The sequence below is a fragment of the Trachurus trachurus genome (genome assembly GCF_905171665.1).
Source record: "Trachurus trachurus genome assembly, chromosome: 8".
In the NCBI taxonomy this organism is placed as follows: domain Eukaryota; kingdom Metazoa; phylum Chordata; class Actinopteri; order Carangiformes; family Carangidae; genus Trachurus; species Trachurus trachurus.
Window position 1 is genome coordinate 10,388,805 of NC_139905.1, and position 18,131 is coordinate 10,406,935.

General features: G+C 39.7%; 1 protein-coding gene across 2 annotated transcripts; it reads left to right on the forward strand.

The window, feature by feature from the left end:
* The first annotated feature begins 5,461 nt into the window (after window positions 1-5,461).
* Window positions 5,462-17,064, forward strand: LOC310990213 (nuclear distribution protein nudE homolog 1-like). 2 transcript variants are annotated; one of them, XM_083977496.1, is made up of 9 exons: window positions 5,462-5,680; window positions 6,569-6,721; window positions 7,542-7,695; window positions 10,036-10,184; window positions 11,041-11,177; window positions 11,962-12,237; window positions 12,786-12,871; window positions 13,494-13,639; window positions 14,474-17,064. In XM_083977496.1, the coding sequence occupies exons 2-9, from the start codon at window positions 6,636-6,638 to the stop codon at window positions 14,520-14,522; spliced, it is 1,083 nt and encodes a 360-aa protein (XP_083833622.1). In that variant the 5' UTR covers window positions 5,462-5,680; window positions 6,569-6,635; the 3' UTR covers window positions 14,523-17,064. The 2 variants fall into 2 exon arrangements, with proteins under 2 accessions (XP_083833622.1, XP_083833621.1); XM_083977495.1 differs by having other exon boundaries at window positions 5,462-5,676; window positions 6,573-6,721.
* Window positions 17,065-18,131: the final 1,067 nt, after the last annotated feature.

Here is an 18,131-nt window from a genome sequence, read left to right on the forward strand (position 1 = left end):
AGGGACCAAGATGTTGGGTGGGGGGGACAATGTGTCAAGTCATTCAGGCCTTTGGGCTTCAACAGGAGGACAGAGCGTTTTCACATATGATAAACCAGCAGTGAGGAGAGCTGACAAGCTGAAAAACATCTCTCTGGTGTTTAAGAAAAACAATGTGACAGAATACATTGACAGTTTGTCACATACAGACACAGCTGTTTTACTGTGCTTTAATGTGAATTTTGAAGGCTTGTGTTATTGCACAATTCAAAATAGCTTTGGACCCTTTAACCACTGGCATGAAAATAAGACATGAACGTAATTAGCAGAAAATGTCTTACTTTAATATATTTGCATTCGATTTGAGAGAGGTCCCAGTCTTGGTTAAGTATCAGAAAAGTGTGAAGTGTGTGAAACCGTTCAGTAATTATCCTGAACTACAATCTTTTAACATTTTCTTCACTAATCCAACCAAATTAAGATACCAACTGGGTTGCAAATGCAAGTGTTGCTGGTTCAAGCTGCCAGATAAACCTAAGGCAGTCAGTCCGCGATAGGGAGGTGTTGAAATGAGCAAACAGGTTAGAGAGAGTTCCTCTACTGAGAGCTGGAAAATGGGTCATTTAGTCAGTTAAGTCATCAAGGCTCATCCTCAGGGGAGCATGAAGATGCTTCATAAATGAAAATCAGGATAGACCTGGATATTTTCTGTATGCAGGTGGAGTCTTGGAGGCCCTGGAAGGTGTTAAAGCCAGTGAGTCACCAAAATCAATAGGATTCCTTGTCAGAGGATCATGAATATCCACAATTTTTCTTATAGCGTCTGGCCCTTACTTCCTCAAAGGATGTAACAGACCAAATGCCATTGTTAAGACCCAAAGCTATGAACAAAGTGGAATTCATTAGTAGGATAAGTGCTTCAGGCTGACACACATTGTTTACAGTTGCAGTGATGAACAAACGATGATCTTGCCTCCAACCCACAGCGGTTTTGATCGGCCTGGACCTGTGGACTTCTTACTCTAATCTAAACGGGCAGTGGTGTTGTGACGAGGAACTGTGGCTGGTTATTGTGTTGGTGGCAGCGGTGAGTCCACAGCACAGTGAAGCTCCTGAGATGGGATTTAAAGGCTCAGTATCTCTGCTCTACTACACCAGTCGTGCCTTCTCTTGATGACGAAACTGCCCTGACCACTGGTCTGCAGGCTGGCAGCATTTGGCTGACTGGTGTTGGTCACTAATCAATGCCATCAGATACAGTATGTATACATATGCATATATATTGTGTGTACAATTTTAAATTCCTGCATTTATCTTGGGATGCACTGATGGATCAGTCTGATTGATCTAAAGATGTCTGGTGGTGGTGCTAGAGTGGGGGTCTCTGATCTAGTTGCACTGATTATATGGTGCTGTATCTGTATTTGATTTAGTTGCATTGAGAGTATGACTTACTGAGTGGAAATGTGTTGGTTAGAGTTTGCACTTTGCATCCTTGGTTCGTACAGAGAAGCTTTGGGTGGCCTCTCTCACGAGCTACCTTGTTGGAGACCCCTGCACTAGATCAAAGGTCAGTAAACATTCAGGGCATTGTAAGGAGATACAGCAGGTGTCATGGTCATTAGTTTTCAAGACACTTTGTCAGAGAACAATGTTGTTTAAGGACAACATTGGAGGCGATGATGGTGCTACAAAATGGATTACGTTACCAAAGGGTTACCAAAATAAGATGGAAACCACTTTTGGGGATGGTGGAGTTTCTGCAGTGTCATTGGCAATTGTAGATATGCTCCTCTGAATTAAAGTATTAAACATATAGCTGTTGAAGAAATAGTTTGATTTATTGGGAAATTAGCTTGTTTGCTTGCTACTTGTTCAATATCTCTCTTATCTCTATACCAAATTATGGAGGTAGAGTCAACAGGTGATTGGTGAGCACAAGTGAGCTGTAAATAGGTCCAAAAGTATAAAATTCACATTTTTAGGGCATTATCAGCTCCAATAAAGTATAAATAGTTTATACTTTGATAAAAGAGGAAGTTATTGAGTCGTAGTTGGGGGAAGGTCTTATGCAAGGTGAAGCTAATTGCCTGCCTCCTAGCTGTACAGCCAGAAGAGTTGTATTGATCCTTTTTGGGAGTGTTATTTGGCAATTGGAGGATATGTTCCACTGGATCAAAGTTAATGGATGTTGAAGGACTAGTTTGATTTATTGAGAAATCATGTTGTTTGCTTGCTTGTTGACATACCACTCAGCAAACATGGTCTTTTTGATAAATTTACAATAGTTTTTGCATTTCGGTAAAAGAGATAATTATGGAGTTTCATTAATTGGGAGGAAGATTTTTTACCCCGTAGTTTCTGGTCTTTGCATTGCTAAGATAATGCTAAGCTAATCACCTGCCTGCTATGGGTCAATATCATATTCATAAGAGTGGTATTAAACTTGTGTGATTCAACTTAATTAGCAGCAAGTGAGACAGTGAGAGAGCACACGTTCCAAACATTGTTGAACTTTAACCTCAAGGATCGTAACAATGATGCTAAGCTTATTAGCCAGTTGCCAGGCAAAGGAGCTCATTAGCTACAGAAGGACATGTATCAGTGCATCCCACTTGTGTTTTGTGTCCTAGTTTGACCTGTGTGAAACTACACTATCTCAATCCTGTCCTCTTACTTGAAACATCCCATAGGTTGCCATCAGCCCAGATACCTTATCATGCATCACTCCCAGTTTCCTAAACCAGACCCATCATTTACTCTTCATAAGATTTTAGTGAAGTTGAAAGGTAAATGTCATGTATTACTATTTATCCAAGGCATTTGGATATTTGATTGCTTCATACAGTAATGCACAGTACACATATTATATCAGCAATGAAAACTTTCTGTATTGTACATAATATTGGACTTTTATGGATAAAATATATATGGATTTACCTTTAGAGAGGTCCACACGTTCAGTAGTTTTACTCAACCCCCCTGTAGATTTACACAATTACATAGAGATTTGTTTGTCCATGTAACAAAGCTAAAACCTCAAAAAGTATTACGAAAGTCCATCCTAATTATTTTTGTTGCATTAGTACTGTGATATTTTCAGCAATGGGGCGCTTTGTCGAGTGAACACAATTATGTGTCCAATTGTCGAGGGATGGGAACGTTAAACCTGACATGAATAAACCAGAGTCAAACAGCTTTCTGTTGTCCTGCTGAGTTAATGTGATGTTAACACCACTGATTTTAATAGGATTTGAAGGGACATTGTGTAAGAGTTAAAGCGATAGTTTGGGTTATTTGACATTTGACATTTGACGGGTTGTGTGAGTTACAGTCATGCATGGTCAATGAATTGTAGATTCTCTGGATGTAGCACTGAAATTAGCCTACCATGTGTAGTGGAGGTCAATAGGGACCCGACTAAGTGTTTTTGCCCCATTAAGAGGTTAATCCAGCCTTGAACACCATTGAGGTGTTGAACTAGTGCCTGGAGCAGATTAAGACTGATGGAAACAATGAGGCAAGTGAAATCAGGCAATTAGAGTAAGAGTGTAAAGCCACGCCAGCAGCTCTGTGACGCTGTAGTCAGGCACAATGAATGCTCCATAGATAAATGTGTGTACACCTTCTTATTTGGAACTGACACAAATGTAAATATGCCTAAATCATAATATTAGACTGATTTAATTTTGATCTAGATGAAAAGTCATCGGGCTAAATAAAAGCAAATAAGCACATTTCTTTAAAATGCTAGTCCTTTCAACCAAATTCCCTCTAATATCACCAAAGGTCACAAGAGCGCATGTTTGTAATCTGTAGTCCGTGTGGACAAGACTCTGTAAAAACATGTAGCTCAGATATGAAGCAAGGACAGAGTGGATTGATGTGTGTGTGTGCGCATGTGTATGTATGTGTGTGTAACAGCTTTATGCTCTAATGATGGTGCGTGTGGATTAACCAGGATCGGATAGGCCCGTTTAATCCCTCTGAAAAGGACAGAATTGACCCAATGCCACCTCTGACCCCACTAACAGGAAGTGAAACTCCACCAATGGGAGCTAAGGAATTAGTCAGGTGCCATTTAACACGCCCTCTTTAACCTTTTGAAACACAACCACCATACTATACATTATGTAAGAGGCCAGATGCAGAGCAGCAGGAGGAGAGCACTTAAACAACACTTTCCTGCATTCAGGTCTAGAATGAAGATTCATCGAAAAATACATAGAAGACAGAAATAAAGTGTGTAAAATGTTTGATTCTTTTCAGTTTTTCATCCCTTGGAGTGAATAAAACACTGTGTATCAGTGTTTTGTTTTGCACCCTGTGCACTAAATGGTGTTTTTTGTGTTATTTCTATTCTATTTCAAATACAACTGTAGTCTAAGTCTAACCTTTTTTTTTTGTTTTAATCTTCCACACATTTTACATACATTTTAAAATAATTCCATTGCTTCCGTTCCCTGTAAATACAGAAACACAAGCACATGAGCATAACGTGGCTACACACTGCAGACTGTACTGAATGACGCATGTGCCCTCTTGTGTTTCACCCACAGCATCACTTAAAGAGCAGGAAAAGCAAATACAGAAATGTCCCTCAAAACATGTAAAAAGCCTTATTGCCATTCATAATTTTTTCATTGTGGAGCTAGGCTTCAGACTCAGAGGCTGTGTTTTGAAGCTTTGAAGCATAATTTTTTATACTTAGCGACTTCTTTTATTCCTTCCAATTTGACAGGGTGGCTAATAATATGTTTTTCTGTGGTATTATAAACTCAAAACACATATTTATTTTTGCTTTACCTGGTTTTTGAATATTTTCAGATAAGTAATTATTCAAAACAATAGATTTTTTTCCCTCATGTTTATGTGCAATAATAACTTATATTAGGGGGAAACTGCAGTTGTGTCGAACTCACACAGGCATTTGAGGTGTATTTTAAATCTCATGAATCCTACTCATCTCGATGAATGCTAAAAGCTTTTCTCATCCTTAAAAATGTACCAAACATAAATTAAATGTGGGTTTTAAATAGTTTTGGGACACTTTGTAGTTTTTTGGGGGTTTAATGAAGTTCCTTCTTTTTTGTTTGTGTATTCATCTTGCAAGTATTTTTTCTCTGCTGTTGGTTTTAGTCTCTCTGGGATTGTTTTGCAACTATTTGTGGAGACTTGAAACAACCCTAATCCTAACCCCACCTCCACAGTATGACCTCACAATAAACTGCCGGAATCCCCTCCTGCTAATGGTTTTTTCCGACACCACCTGAAGGCAACGCCGGCCTCTGGTAATCCATCAAACCCGTCTAGACTGTGCCGATTATGCAGATACAACTATCTCTCCTCCGATTGGACAAGAATCCTTAATCCCACCTCTCCGGCATTTGATTGACGGACAATTGGCCAATAGCAGCGGGAGCCACGGCTGTCATCTAACTCGTGATTGGTCAATTGATCTGGACGACTTGAATGGCAACAATGTATTGTTCGACGACGTCTTCCAAAGGCAGCAGCAGCAACTTTGTGGTGGCTAAACTCCGGCAAGTCCCGAAAAACTGTTTTTTTCTTTTACCATTTTTAGGTTTTTCCGAATTAAGTCGACCAAGTTTGTCGGTAGTTGGATCAACACATGAGGAGGATTTAGCGACAGATGAACTCGGGTAACTTTGCGTCGAAAGAAGCGAACTGCTGAGGGTGAGTTACAGCTGTGAGTGTGTTTATTATCAGAGCTGGGATTTAAATGGTTAACGCTGCTAAACTCCGTCTTTATTAGGCTACCTTGCTGTTAATAACGGTTTGTAGATAATAGTTGGGTCTTTCTTAACCATGTGTAACGTTTATAAAGCAGGTGTTGCCCGTGATAAACCACACGAAAGTAGAAGTTCCCCGTTACTTTTTTTTAAGGTTAGGTTCCTGTTTTTGAAATGCAGCTTGTTGCAACCAGACTCCATGCAAATCTTATATATAATTTACTTTATTGGGGGGACTTACGTTTTAATTAATTGACTCTGACTAATTTTGAGGATGTTTCATGAAACCTTGTTGTCTATTCTTCAATTCGGCATTGAATTTATGTTAAAATAATACATATTTATTTGGAGGTTGATACTTAGATAGATCGATACTTTTACTAGAGATCCCAAAGAGAGGAGCTTACTCTCGCACTATGAGAGTAAAAACACAGGATAGAAACATCAGTAATATACAATAAAAAACAAATCCAAAACATGAGAATAAACAGGAAACCTCAATATGAGGCCAGTTTCAAGACAGTTTCTATAGACTTTTAAGCCAATGTATCCTTATGCTAGGGGAGTATCTGATACATACTTATTCTATTGATATGCCCGTTTAACTTTTCTAACTGAACTCCCTTTTGCCAAAATCTACAAACTGAGATTTTATCTGAAATATAATTTGCTGATATAACCTAATAGTAAGTTAACATGAATCATTTGAAATTAAATCCTGTTATAAATCGTTTTGTTTACTTAACTGTTGATAATTAATTGCTAGATGTTTGAACTATTAGTTCTGGGAGGAGGAATTTGTCTTTGAAATGCCCTGTGTTTTATTTGCCCCACAGACAGACAGACAGAAGAGGAGTTGGTGTGTGACAGGTGTGGGTCAGTCCTCCTCCACCTGTCTTGGAGATGGGGGATCCAGGGCCTCCAGAGTTCGGGTCCCTGGAGGAGGAGCTGGAGTACTGGAAGGAGCAGGCTGCCAAGCACCAGCAGAGGTGTGTGTCCTTCCCCCATGTTCATGTTGTTTTTGTGAAAAACAGACAAGAATAATCTGTTTTCACTTCTTCTTTGTGTGGTTCCTTTGTTTGAAAATCGTAAAAATAAAGAAAACGTTTTTATCTTGTGCACACATAATAAAGCTGGGATGTTTATTTACACTGTATCTTCATATGAGAGTTTACATTTTAGTTAGTTTACCTGCAGTCCAGATGTTTTTGTGTCCGTAGATAACCCGACCACTCATATTTCTTTATGTGTAAGCACTCAATAAAGAAATGTTTATATACCCTCCATGGATACAATGTGAAGCCCTTATATATGTAGCCTATTTATCTTGTTATGAAAGATGATATCTTGTTTGATCAAGTTGCAGCTTGTGCCAACATGAAAATAACTTGTGGGCAAAACACTGAGTCTTTCATTGTTTCTTGGGCTTTAAAGTCAAATCTCCAAAAATAATCAGTGATTTTCAGATTCAGTTTGCAGAAATGTGAGTCAGTAGACACTCCTGCAAGAAAAACTATCAAGACCCTGAATGTGTTTTCCTATTAAACACATTTCTGTGGTGTTAAGACTTTGGTATGTTATCCATAGTGCCCACAGGTTTGTGTGGTTTGGTGGGAAAATGTTAATTACATCCAAACAGGTGTGGTTTGGAGTAATTCTGGCAAAGCTTCTTCATAGACAGCATCTTTTTCTACCCCAAACAAAAGTGAGAGATATGACCTTTTAAATGTAGACAGTCCAAAATAATCTCCTCTGTTAAAAGTGCTGAAACATATGACATTAATCATCTGTGTGTTTGTGTGTTTTCAGTGCGGAGGAGGCTCAGGAGGAGCTGCAGGAGTTTCAGCAGATGAGTCGGGACTACGAGGGGGAGCTGGAGACGGAGCTGAAACAATGTGAGGCGCGAAACCGCGAACTTCTCTCCTCCAACAACCGCCTTCGCATGGAACTGGAAAACTACAAGGTACAAAGGACATTATCAGCATTGATTACCGTCCTTTTCCCATCCTATCAGTAATGTCAATATCCCACGTCACAGAAAAGCCACTGAAAAATAAGACACTGCCAATGGAGGTTGTTTAGAAAAAGTTAATTAAGGAAGTTTTTAAAGAAACACTTTAACTGTGGATGGTTGAATATTTGGTAAATAGAGCAGGTCTGTCCTATTGCATCACTACATGTACTAGTCATGTAATATGTCCTCTTGACCCTCCCTGAAGGCTTTGAGAAGCATCCGTTATACAAGTAATTGTCCCAACATACGATTATAGCCTACACTGCAACATATAGAGGTGCTGTGTCAGGGGTCACAAAGTTATTTTAAATAACACTCGACCATCTGAAGTGGATTTGACTGGGAATTTCCATATCTATCAGCTGAGAGAGAGAAGTTATGGCTCCTGTTCGCCTGTGGTGGTGAATGAGCCTCATTGGTGCTCTCTGTCTGAGCACACACACGCATGCACGCTGTCACAGAGGACCGATTCAGGCCGGGAACAGGCAGCTGATGCCTCCTGCTCGGTCCGTGTCTGGAGGGGATGGCAGTGCTTCCCATAAAGACCCACTCCAATAATGTCGCACTTCACTCGCCTCTTTTTCTCCCCCTTGAAGAAAATGTTTGTCCTTCTTCATAGAACAGGGTTGATAGTGATACCTGGCTTTTTAGGGGCTGGTATATAAAAAAAACAAGAAAGAAAGAAAAACACAAGAACAAAGCTTGAAAATAATAGTGGAATTACTGGAAAAACAAAAATAAAAATATCCAGTGGGGATAAAAGAAGTGGTTGCTACATTTTCCAGTCATAAAGTCTTGTTTATGCTCAGGGCAGTGTACCCGGTGCAAGACTGTGCAGACTTACTGCTGCACTGTGATTCAGTTTTTTTCAGGACAGAACATCTAACACTGCAGGATAATTAAGATATTTTTGTATTTGTCTGCTGGTCAGAGGACAAGCTTGTTCGCCATCTTAATAAATTACAGAAGCACTGAAACTGCTGCTAAATTTTAAAGGTCTCATGTTCTATAAATATAGTTTTCCGTGTCTTTTTAAAAAATCTATTATAAAGTAGTTCTATGTTCGGTAACTAAAGCTTAAACCAAGCCGCCAGGACTTCTGTAACTGTGTGATGTCACAAAGCTGTCACCGCCCTCAACAACACCAAAAACCCTGCCCACCTGCACCCAACTATTCAACCTTGCAAGATTTGGTTGTACTGGTTTATCTGAAATGTGCTATATATTTTTTTTATTGTATTACAAAGAAAACAGTCAGCCAATCAGAAGAGAGAGAGACTCAGGGCCTGCTCTCTTCTGATTGGCTGACACCGACCTGTTGTTACTAGAGCGCCAGAAAAAATGTTGAGAGAGGAAAGACCACAAATCTGTCTTTCTGTCTTCCTCTCTAATAATGTAACCTGATAGATTTAATCATGTGAAAATGTAATAAAGCAAACATTTTTCTTCATAAATGTAGGATTTATTACAAGACTGTTAATAATAATAGTTATTTTATTAGTGTAGCGAGGAACTCCAGCCAAAGCTAACACAGACTGATAGTTGAGGCCCCTCATGGCTTACACCACAAAAAGCTTATGAAAGCCAAATAGAATTTAATATTTATTAGTTTTGGTGTGATTTCTAACTAAGACATGTTATTAAAATGGGATAAAAACAAAAACAACAACTTAAAATTCATTAGTAAGTATTAAAAGTTTAGAGACACACACAGCTGGAGCTGGCAGGTCTTGTGCTGTCTGTCGGAGCAGTCGACTGGTTTTATCTCAAAGGGCACGTACGTCCAGTATGCAGAGACTTCATGGTATTTAGTTAAAACATGCTGAAGCTTGACTCAGCGTGAAAGAGTTGTGTGATATCCGGTGCTGTGAACTTCGCTGTGTCTCATCAAGCTCAGTGCAAAGAAAAAATTACAAAATGTGCAGGACTCGAGCTGTAACTTTGTTCAATGAAAAGTGGCTTTAACGGCAAAGTTTCTGCTTGAGCCTTTGAAGTATTAATGTTTGATGTTGATGCACACTGCTTCACCGGAGGATTTAGTTTCGTTAAAGAAGTGACTAAATTAGCAGCTTTCATCAGTTTCTGTTAATCCCTAAGATACTTTTCTGTGATGTGTGGTTCAACTTAGTAAATCTTTAAAGTTTAAATCTGTGCTATTGCTAATCTTGACAGAGTTTCAGCTCAGTAGCTCAGTGACTTTTCCCTCTCCTGTCTTCCACACTTCATATTTTGTCTTTATCTTTTTTTTTACCCTAAAATCTTCTGTCTGGTCTTGACTCTGCCTGCCAGGACAAGTATGAGACTCAGCACTCTGAGGCCTGCCGGCAGATCTCCACCCTGGAGGGAGACCTGGCCGAGACCACGGCCGTCAGAGACCAACTTCACAAATACATCAGAGAGCTGGAGCAGGCCAACGACGACCTGGAGAGAGCCAAGAGGTCAGCTGAGTAAAAAACCCCAGTCACTGTGCAGCTGTACTTCAAAACACAAAAAAATCACGTGGCTTTCACAAGATGAACCAATGTTTAGTCATGATTGTAAAACCAAGAGAAAATAGAAATGAGGCGTGATGATCAACAACTCACACTGTGTAATTCTGAACTGTGAAGGACACGACTTATCTACTCCACCATCATCTTCACAGCTGATCGCAGATTGTTGCTGTGAGAGGTGATTGCACAATGAAGCAGTTATGACTCGGAGATAAACAGGGATCAGTATTTAATGAAAACGACACCGTGACCACGACGATGAAAGAATTAATTTCTTAATTATGTGCGATGTGCCTTTATTTTTAGCACTTTATTGCACCAGTTTCTAAAAAAGATGTTACTTTGATTTCAATTTTTTTAATAAAACAAAAAAAAATATTATTAAAAAATTCTTTCTTTCCACCCTGAAGATTTCATGAAAGTAAATCCAGTCGTCTACTGTGGATGTTTCAGGGTCTCAGGGATGGTGAAACTAAATTTTGTATGTCAGGGAAAATACATGTAGGCATTGTTGCATCCAATTACTGTGCAAGTTTGATCTTCCTGCCAGAATGGACATGATCAATCAAAATATATGATCCTGATTTCACATGGAGAGCCCACACAGACTCTTTTAAAGTGGAGTTATGAAGAATCTAAAGACGTTTTTTTCCCTTCAAAACAAAGTTTCTTATATTTTCTAAACATGACAAGCTCTGAAATCCGACCACCAAAGTGCAGCTGTGAAGCTATACGTTAATGTCTGCTCAATCATTAACATCACCCTCTGATAGTTTGCCTTTGTTTGTGTTGCATGTTTCAGGGCAACCATCATGTCACTGGAGGACTTTGAGCAGAGGATGAACCAGGTCATAGAGAGAAACGCCTTCCTGGAGAGCGAGCTGGACGAGAAGGAGAATCTCTTAGAGTCCGTCCAGAGGCTGAAGGACGAGGCCCGAGGTAGAGCTCAGTGTGATCTGTCAGTGTGACAGTGATTCCTGCTGTATAGAAAACATAGGAGTAGGTGACGAGGGAGCTGCAGACAGAGTGATGCAACCCTGAGGTCTCTCTCTCTCTCTGACATGGATGCTTTTTTAAAGGGATAGTTCAACATTTTGGCAAATTGGCCCATTGCCATAATCCCTATAGTTTTAGGAGTAGGTTCGTTGTTGTTTCATTGTTGGTGCAAGCTATTTTTAGAACGGCTGAGCCGAGCTGCGAGCTGCTCAGAGCTACGCTACAGAGGCTCATGGGATTTCTTGGTTTCCCTCATCATCATCACCTCATCATCTATTTTTGAGGCAAATGCAGAAACGGTTTTGCATGAATTTACCTCGAAAACCACTCCGTCTCATAACGTTCTGTTATTATCTCATAGCGTGGTGAATGTGCAGGTCACAACTTGTCCACCAGAGTGTTTTGGAGATGTTGAACTATCCCTTTAATCTGTTGATGAACCAAAAATAATCAACAACAACGAAACAAATAGATAAATAATCAAATCAAAGGTCAGGTCAAAGTTTAAGGATGCTAAGACACAAACATGAGGTGTCACTTTTGTTTTAAATAAGAGCAATGCACTGAAAACTGTCAGAGTATTATAGTACATATGGCAACCTGTGAGAAAACTAAGGGAAAACAGACAGAATAAAAGCCAAATATATCAGACAAGATATGAAAATACTGAAAAAAAATGTAGGAGAGCTATTTATATTCAGTGTGTGTGTCTGTGTGTGTGTGTCAGACCTGAGGCAGGAGCTGGCGGTGCAGCAGAAGCAGGTGGTCCAGGACAGGAAGCCGTCCCTCAGCGGTGCAGTCAAAGATCCTTCATCCTCCCCCTCCGCCTCGTCCTCGGTTGGACTGCCCACCCCTCCTCTCACCCCCCCGGACAAGAGGACAGAGGACAAACCCCCGTCCTCGTCCACTCACCAGCCCGTCCTCCCCTCCACCACCACGACACCGTCCAGACCTCCAGCTCCGGCCGAGCCCCTCAGCACCACGACGCCGTCCGTCAGCAGAGGTCAGTTCATCAGGGGATAAAATCCTCACACACTCTCTGATAGGGGTGGGAGAAAAAATCGATTCACATAAATATAAATATTTGACGATTTTTAAATCGATTTTTTTTTTTGAAAAAAATTTTTGTTTTGAATTTTTTTAAATATTGTGCAATGTGCATTTGTTAGCCTTTTTTACATACAAAGAGTACAGGTTTTGAAAAGGGTTTAAGTTCACTTTATAATGGAGAATGTTAATTTATAGGCTCCTACAGTATTTGTGTGCAGATAAATATTAGAAATGCAGACTAAAAATCGAGAGAATCGGCAATATCGTAGTATCGCAATTTAAATCGAATCGCCATCCAAAAAATCGTAGAAGAATCGAATCGGGAGAAAAACATGTGTTTCTTCTTGCCCCCGTACATAATTTGCTGTTCATTTAAAAAAAGGCACTTGACTGTTTATGCGGTTGCAGCTTCTCCTCGGCGGCGACTCGCTGATTATTATTTGTTGTCTGTGTTAAATCACTGTAAACTGGACTCATCATCGGTGGGTTTTGTCTCTGCAGCTGAAAGCCTCTCAGGAACTCCTCTCACCACCTCGGCCAGGATCTCGGCTCTGAACATCGTCGGGGAGCTGCTGAGGAAAGTCGGGGTGAGAACCACACTTGTGATTTTTTTTCTTATAAGTATAAAGTTAAAAGAAATTTGTTTTTTGTTTGGTTTTGTTTTTTAATTAAATGATGAGTTATAATCATGTGACGCTGCAGGGTGCTTCTGTTTGTACTCGCTGTGGTTTAGTAAACAGTAAACAAACAGCAGCTTCCCTCAGATCTTAAGTTCACTGCTTTAAAACCAACATCATGTACAAACTAACACATAATAAACACAGAGCTAGTAATTATAGAGATTCACGGTGTGGACACATTCACTGAGAAACACTGAAAACATCTTTATTCACATGCATTTAAAATCTCATTGGAAACAGAATAAAACTTTTTCACAGAACAAGAAAAATGAAGCGGAAAACTCACAAAAAAAATTTAACATGGACATGTGATGACACGACATCACAAACCTGTGACTTCAGTGTATTTTCTTCACCACAGCTGCTGAAGATCTCAGCCTCAGGTTTTACTCGTGTTGTTGTTCAGGTTTAGTTTGTTTTCTCCAGCACTGATCCAGATTAGATTCTCTCATCATGAACATCAAACGCAAACTGATTTAAACAGAAACTTATTTAATTTTGACCCTTTGTTTCTCGTCGTCGCTTGTAGAACCTGGAGTCGAAGCTTGCATCGTGTCGGGACTATGTCAACGAGCAGGCGGCTCATCGCAGAGGTCATGCTGGTGGACAGGGGGCGGCAGCGGGGCAGAACAGCTCGTCAGAGACTCATCCCACCAACGGACTCTACAACAAGGGGTGAGCTGGTCAGTCCTGTACAGCGAACATCTCTCATGTTCAGTCTCATAAAGTGATAGAAACATTATTAAAACCTGCAGAGGTTTGTAAAAAAGCAAAGTTAAAGAGATCACTCAACATTCTGGCAAATTGGCCCATTGCCATAATCCCTATTGTCAGTTATATCAGTTAACTTAAATTGTCGGAGCAGAGCAGTGAGCTGCTCAGAGCTACGCTACGGAGACTAATGGGATTTCTTGGTTTCCCTCATCAAACTCATCAAATACACAATCCAACAACTCTAAAACGCTCTCGTGGACAAGTTGTGACCTGCACATTCACCAAGCTATGAGATAATAACAGAACGTTACCAGACAGAGTTGTTTTAGAGGTTAATTCATGCAAAACCGCTGATGCACGTTCCCTTCAGAGGCAGTATTTTGGCAAGCAGTCTCTGCATTTACCTCTAAAACAACTCTGTCTGGTAACGTTCTGTTATTATCTCATAGCGTGGTGAATGTGCAGGTTACAACTTGTCCACCAGAGCGTTTTGGAGTTGTTGGATTGTGTATTTGATGAGTTTGATGAGGGAAACCAAGAAATCCCATGAGCCTCCGTAGCGTAGCTCTGAGCAGCTCACGGCTCTGCTCCGCCGTTCTAAAAATAGCTTGCACCGACAATTAAAGGTAACGAACCTACTGCTATGACTATAGGGATTATGGCAATGGGCCAATTTACCAAAACGTTGAACTATCCCTTTAATAGTTAAATACATGTCAGTGGCTCCTGTGAGTCAGAAGGATGGACACAGCTCAGTTGAAGCTCTCTGAGTGAGTGTGTGTTGTGTTTTCACAGGCTGGTGAAGAGGTTAGAGTTCGGAGCAGGACCCAAGCTGCTGATGTGAAGGTGAACGCGTCCTCCATCAGCCTCCATCTTTGATCCCGTCCTCTCTCCGTCCAACCCAGAACCTCTTTAAAAAAACTTTCATTTAACGGTACTGTGCGTGTGTTTGTGTGTGTGGTTTCGAAACCACTTCAGTCTCTTCAGGACACGGACCACTGCTCTGACAGGAAGCTGCAGTGATGATGAGATGGACGAACACGTTACCGACGTGGATACTCTTTATTTCTGTTACCGACTCGGATCTTTTTCAGCACTCGCACTTAGCTTGAAACTAACTCACTGGACTGGTGCTGCATGTCACCACCTCACCTCACCTCACCTGTTGGGACTGTGCGCTTTTTTTATTGTTGTTGTGGGGTCCCTCTACAAGCGTGTTCAGGCTGAATGGAAAGTGAATTTTAGAAACAGTTTTACAGAGTCGATAAAAAGAGATCAAACAAAGATCCGTCCTCTCAAACTTAAAAACGTTTCAACCTGAGGGAAATGTAGTGGAGAAAGGAACAAAAAGACCTCATATACAGTGTAGATGAGTTTTAATAGTCTTTCATTTTCAATTGTGCGCACATGCATACAGGTGACAGATTGAAGGAAAAACCAGTTAAGCTGATCTAACCATCAGTGACCCTCACTGTCGTCTTATTTCTCCTTTACTTTCTGCTTATTTCTCCTTTACTTCATGCTTATTTCTAAGTTTTTCCTCTAATTTGTCACCAAACCTGCAGGAAAATGAAGGTCTGATCTCAAGACTACTAACACAACAAAACAAAACCAGTGAGGCTTTGAGTTTGTCATTAAACCTGCACAATTGAATCAAATCAAAAATGAGCTTTTCATTCAGTATGAACAACCGTGAGGGCGGTTGAGCACTAAATACCAGAGGGGCACTTTTATTGTCTTTTTAAAATAACTACTTTTAACCTTGTCTTTTGTTGTCATGACGCCACACTGCCAGATGACGGCCGATGTGCCTCACACACAGCCACGTGTTGAATGATGAGTTTCTGATGAAACGCCAAGACTGAAACCGAGAATGAAAGTCTCTTCTTACCAGAAAAATGATTTTAGATTGAGTTTTTTTTTTTTTTTTTTTAAACAGATGAATTAGTTTCACAGACTCTGAATCTGTGTCGTCACCGAAATTGAAGGATGTTTTGAAAAGTTGAGTTTGGACTCACTTCCTGCTTCCTGCCGTCTTAATGAGCTCCAGTGGAAACAAATGGGTTGAACTCACCTGAGAAAAGAAAGCGATCGATGTGATTGGCCGACGAGATGAACTCTCAGACGGCCTGCACCTCTCTGTAAGCCTTAACGTTTTCATGAAACACTGTTTTTTTTTTACCTCTGTGGCAGAAGGTCAGCTGGTTATTTATAGGAATTATGACATGTGGAAAACTTAAACTTTGCCTTTTTTTATGGTCCATGTTTCCCTCCATGAGCCTGGTGGAGGCAGAGTTCAACTACAGTTTGTCAGCTCTTTACATTTTGCAGTGATGTTGTCGTTTGTTTGTTTTTTCTCCCAAATTTTGATACAAGTTTATTAATATTAAGCGTTTTTGATGTTAACATTTACCTTAAAGTCTCAACTGACCACTTCACTCTCAAGCTACAACCTGAAAATGAGACAAAATAAACCATAAGTAAAGAGACACTCAGTAGACATACAATTAAAAACGGTTAAAACCATATCAGATAAACAGTATTGATTATATATGTAACTGGTGTATTTTATTTTTCATGGGCTCCTTGATTTAAATGCTTGAAATCCTGGATGCACAGTTGATAGATGTTTAAAATCAGTTTAATTGGGTCAGGGACGTAATTTTGTCACTTTTTGTCCAGATAACACTGAAATTAATTTTGCGTATTCTTGGTCCCCTGAGGATTTTGGAGCCTCTACCTTCCGGCCAAACCCCTTTTTACACAATAAGTATTACGACCTAATGGGCAGGTCGACATCTGCTAAATCACATTTATGTTCCCCAGAGGATGAACCACTGCCACTTTTTTGAGGGTGTCAGCAACTTCCTCTGAACATTTTGGGCTCAAGTACTGTAAGGAAAGCTGTAAGAGTAGGAGTTTAAACATGTAGTAGACGAGAAGAGAAGAGGAGGCACCTTCAGACGCTGTGCAGAGCTCTACTTCTGTCTTTGCAGGAGTGAATCTGCTGAACTCCTGTTAATGAGGAGATATGAATACTTCAGTGAAGGCTACTTGTGTTTTATGTTAAAAAGAGAAAAAGTATGTAATAATAGATCGACTCGTAGTGTAATGAACTGTATCTCTACTGTAGGGTTACTAACTGTTAGGTTGAGTTTGTGTAGGTTCAGGTTGTGGTCCAGTTGCTCAGGTGGAACAGACTGGACCTTCAAAATAAAGGTCAGTATGTTGAAACAGGTGGAGATCGAGGCTTGGTGGGATTTGTCTGTTTGTTTTTGGCCCTATGTGACTTGTCTTTATCACAGTACTTACTCAAAGCCTTTATGAAGTGCTCAGACCTGTTCTGTTGTGTGTTTTTTTTGTTTGTTTTGTTTTTACCTTCAGTGCTGCTTATGATGCTTCTCAAAAAGCAAATAAAACTTGAAATGGAAAAATAAAATGTCACTGCTTTTACTGACAGTAGAAACTGGAAGACGCGAGTGAGACACCAGGTGAAGTTTAATAGCGGCTTTAATAGCACTGGTTCACAGAAAGCAGAAAGTCTGTTGTACAAATCACCTTCATTAAAATTATATATTGTGAGTCTGTTAGGTTTCACACCGCCTGAATATACAACAGTTGGCTTACAAATATAGTTTTACATTCGTACTAACAGCGTCTCTACATATTCAAACCTTCTGGGGACATGCATGAAGATTAAAGTCAGCTCCAGGTTTGAGACACAGAGCTGAGCATCTGTTTTTTCAGAAAAATAAATACCTTTCAATAGAATCATCATAATTTTAACACATCTAGAAGCCTAAAAAGAAAAATATTTCAACCAATCAATGAGAAATTGGTTAAAAAAAATTTTTTTTTTCTGATCTCAACAAATATTGAGCTAAAATGACAGAGTGTGTCTGCAAAATTTAAACAACCTGAATCAAAATGACTTCATTTTCAGTTAAGTGTTTACATATCTCTTATAATTTCATAATAAAATGTGTTTTTTCTCCAATTCTGGTAAGAAAACTGTTAAACTGTTAACTTTAATTATATTTTTATCCAGATTAAAAGTCTTTGAGGATCTAAAGTTGTTCAACATAATCCGGTTAATGTTTATCTGATGCTTCGCTCTGTGACTCGTGTGTCTGGGGTCGTAAATGAGAGACTGACTCTTTGAGTGGGAATTTGTTAAACTACCTGGAATATAAATAAATAGAATAAATTCACATAAATTATATTTTATGTCGATCCACAAACATTGAAAATAAAATAAAATAAAATGGTGATAACTTATAGGAGGAACCACAAAAGTTGAATCAGATCACAGACATATTCTTTACTTTGAAGATATTTTTTTGCAAACTTCATTTGAGGAGTTCAATCTACAGCGTGACCATGAACGATCGGTGATGTGTTGCCTTTAATGTGGTGGAGCTACTTCCTGTTTTTGTTGTGTGTCTGTTTCAGT

What these genes read in the sequence shown, in the direction of transcription:
- LOC310990213 (XM_083977496.1), top strand. Translation starts at nt 6,636, where the DNA reads ATGGGGGATCCAGGGCCTCCAGAGTTCGGGTCCCTGGAGGAGGAGCTG. An exon ending in TGGAACTGGAAAACTACAAG is followed by an intron (nt 7,696 to 10,035) that starts GTACAAAGGACA and finishes TCTGCCTGCCAG; the next exon opens with GACAAGTATGAGACTCAGCA. An exon ending in GACGCCGTCCGTCAGCAGAG is followed by an intron (nt 12,238 to 12,785) that starts GTCAGTTCATCA and finishes TTGTCTCTGCAG; the next exon opens with CTGAAAGCCTCTCAGGAACT.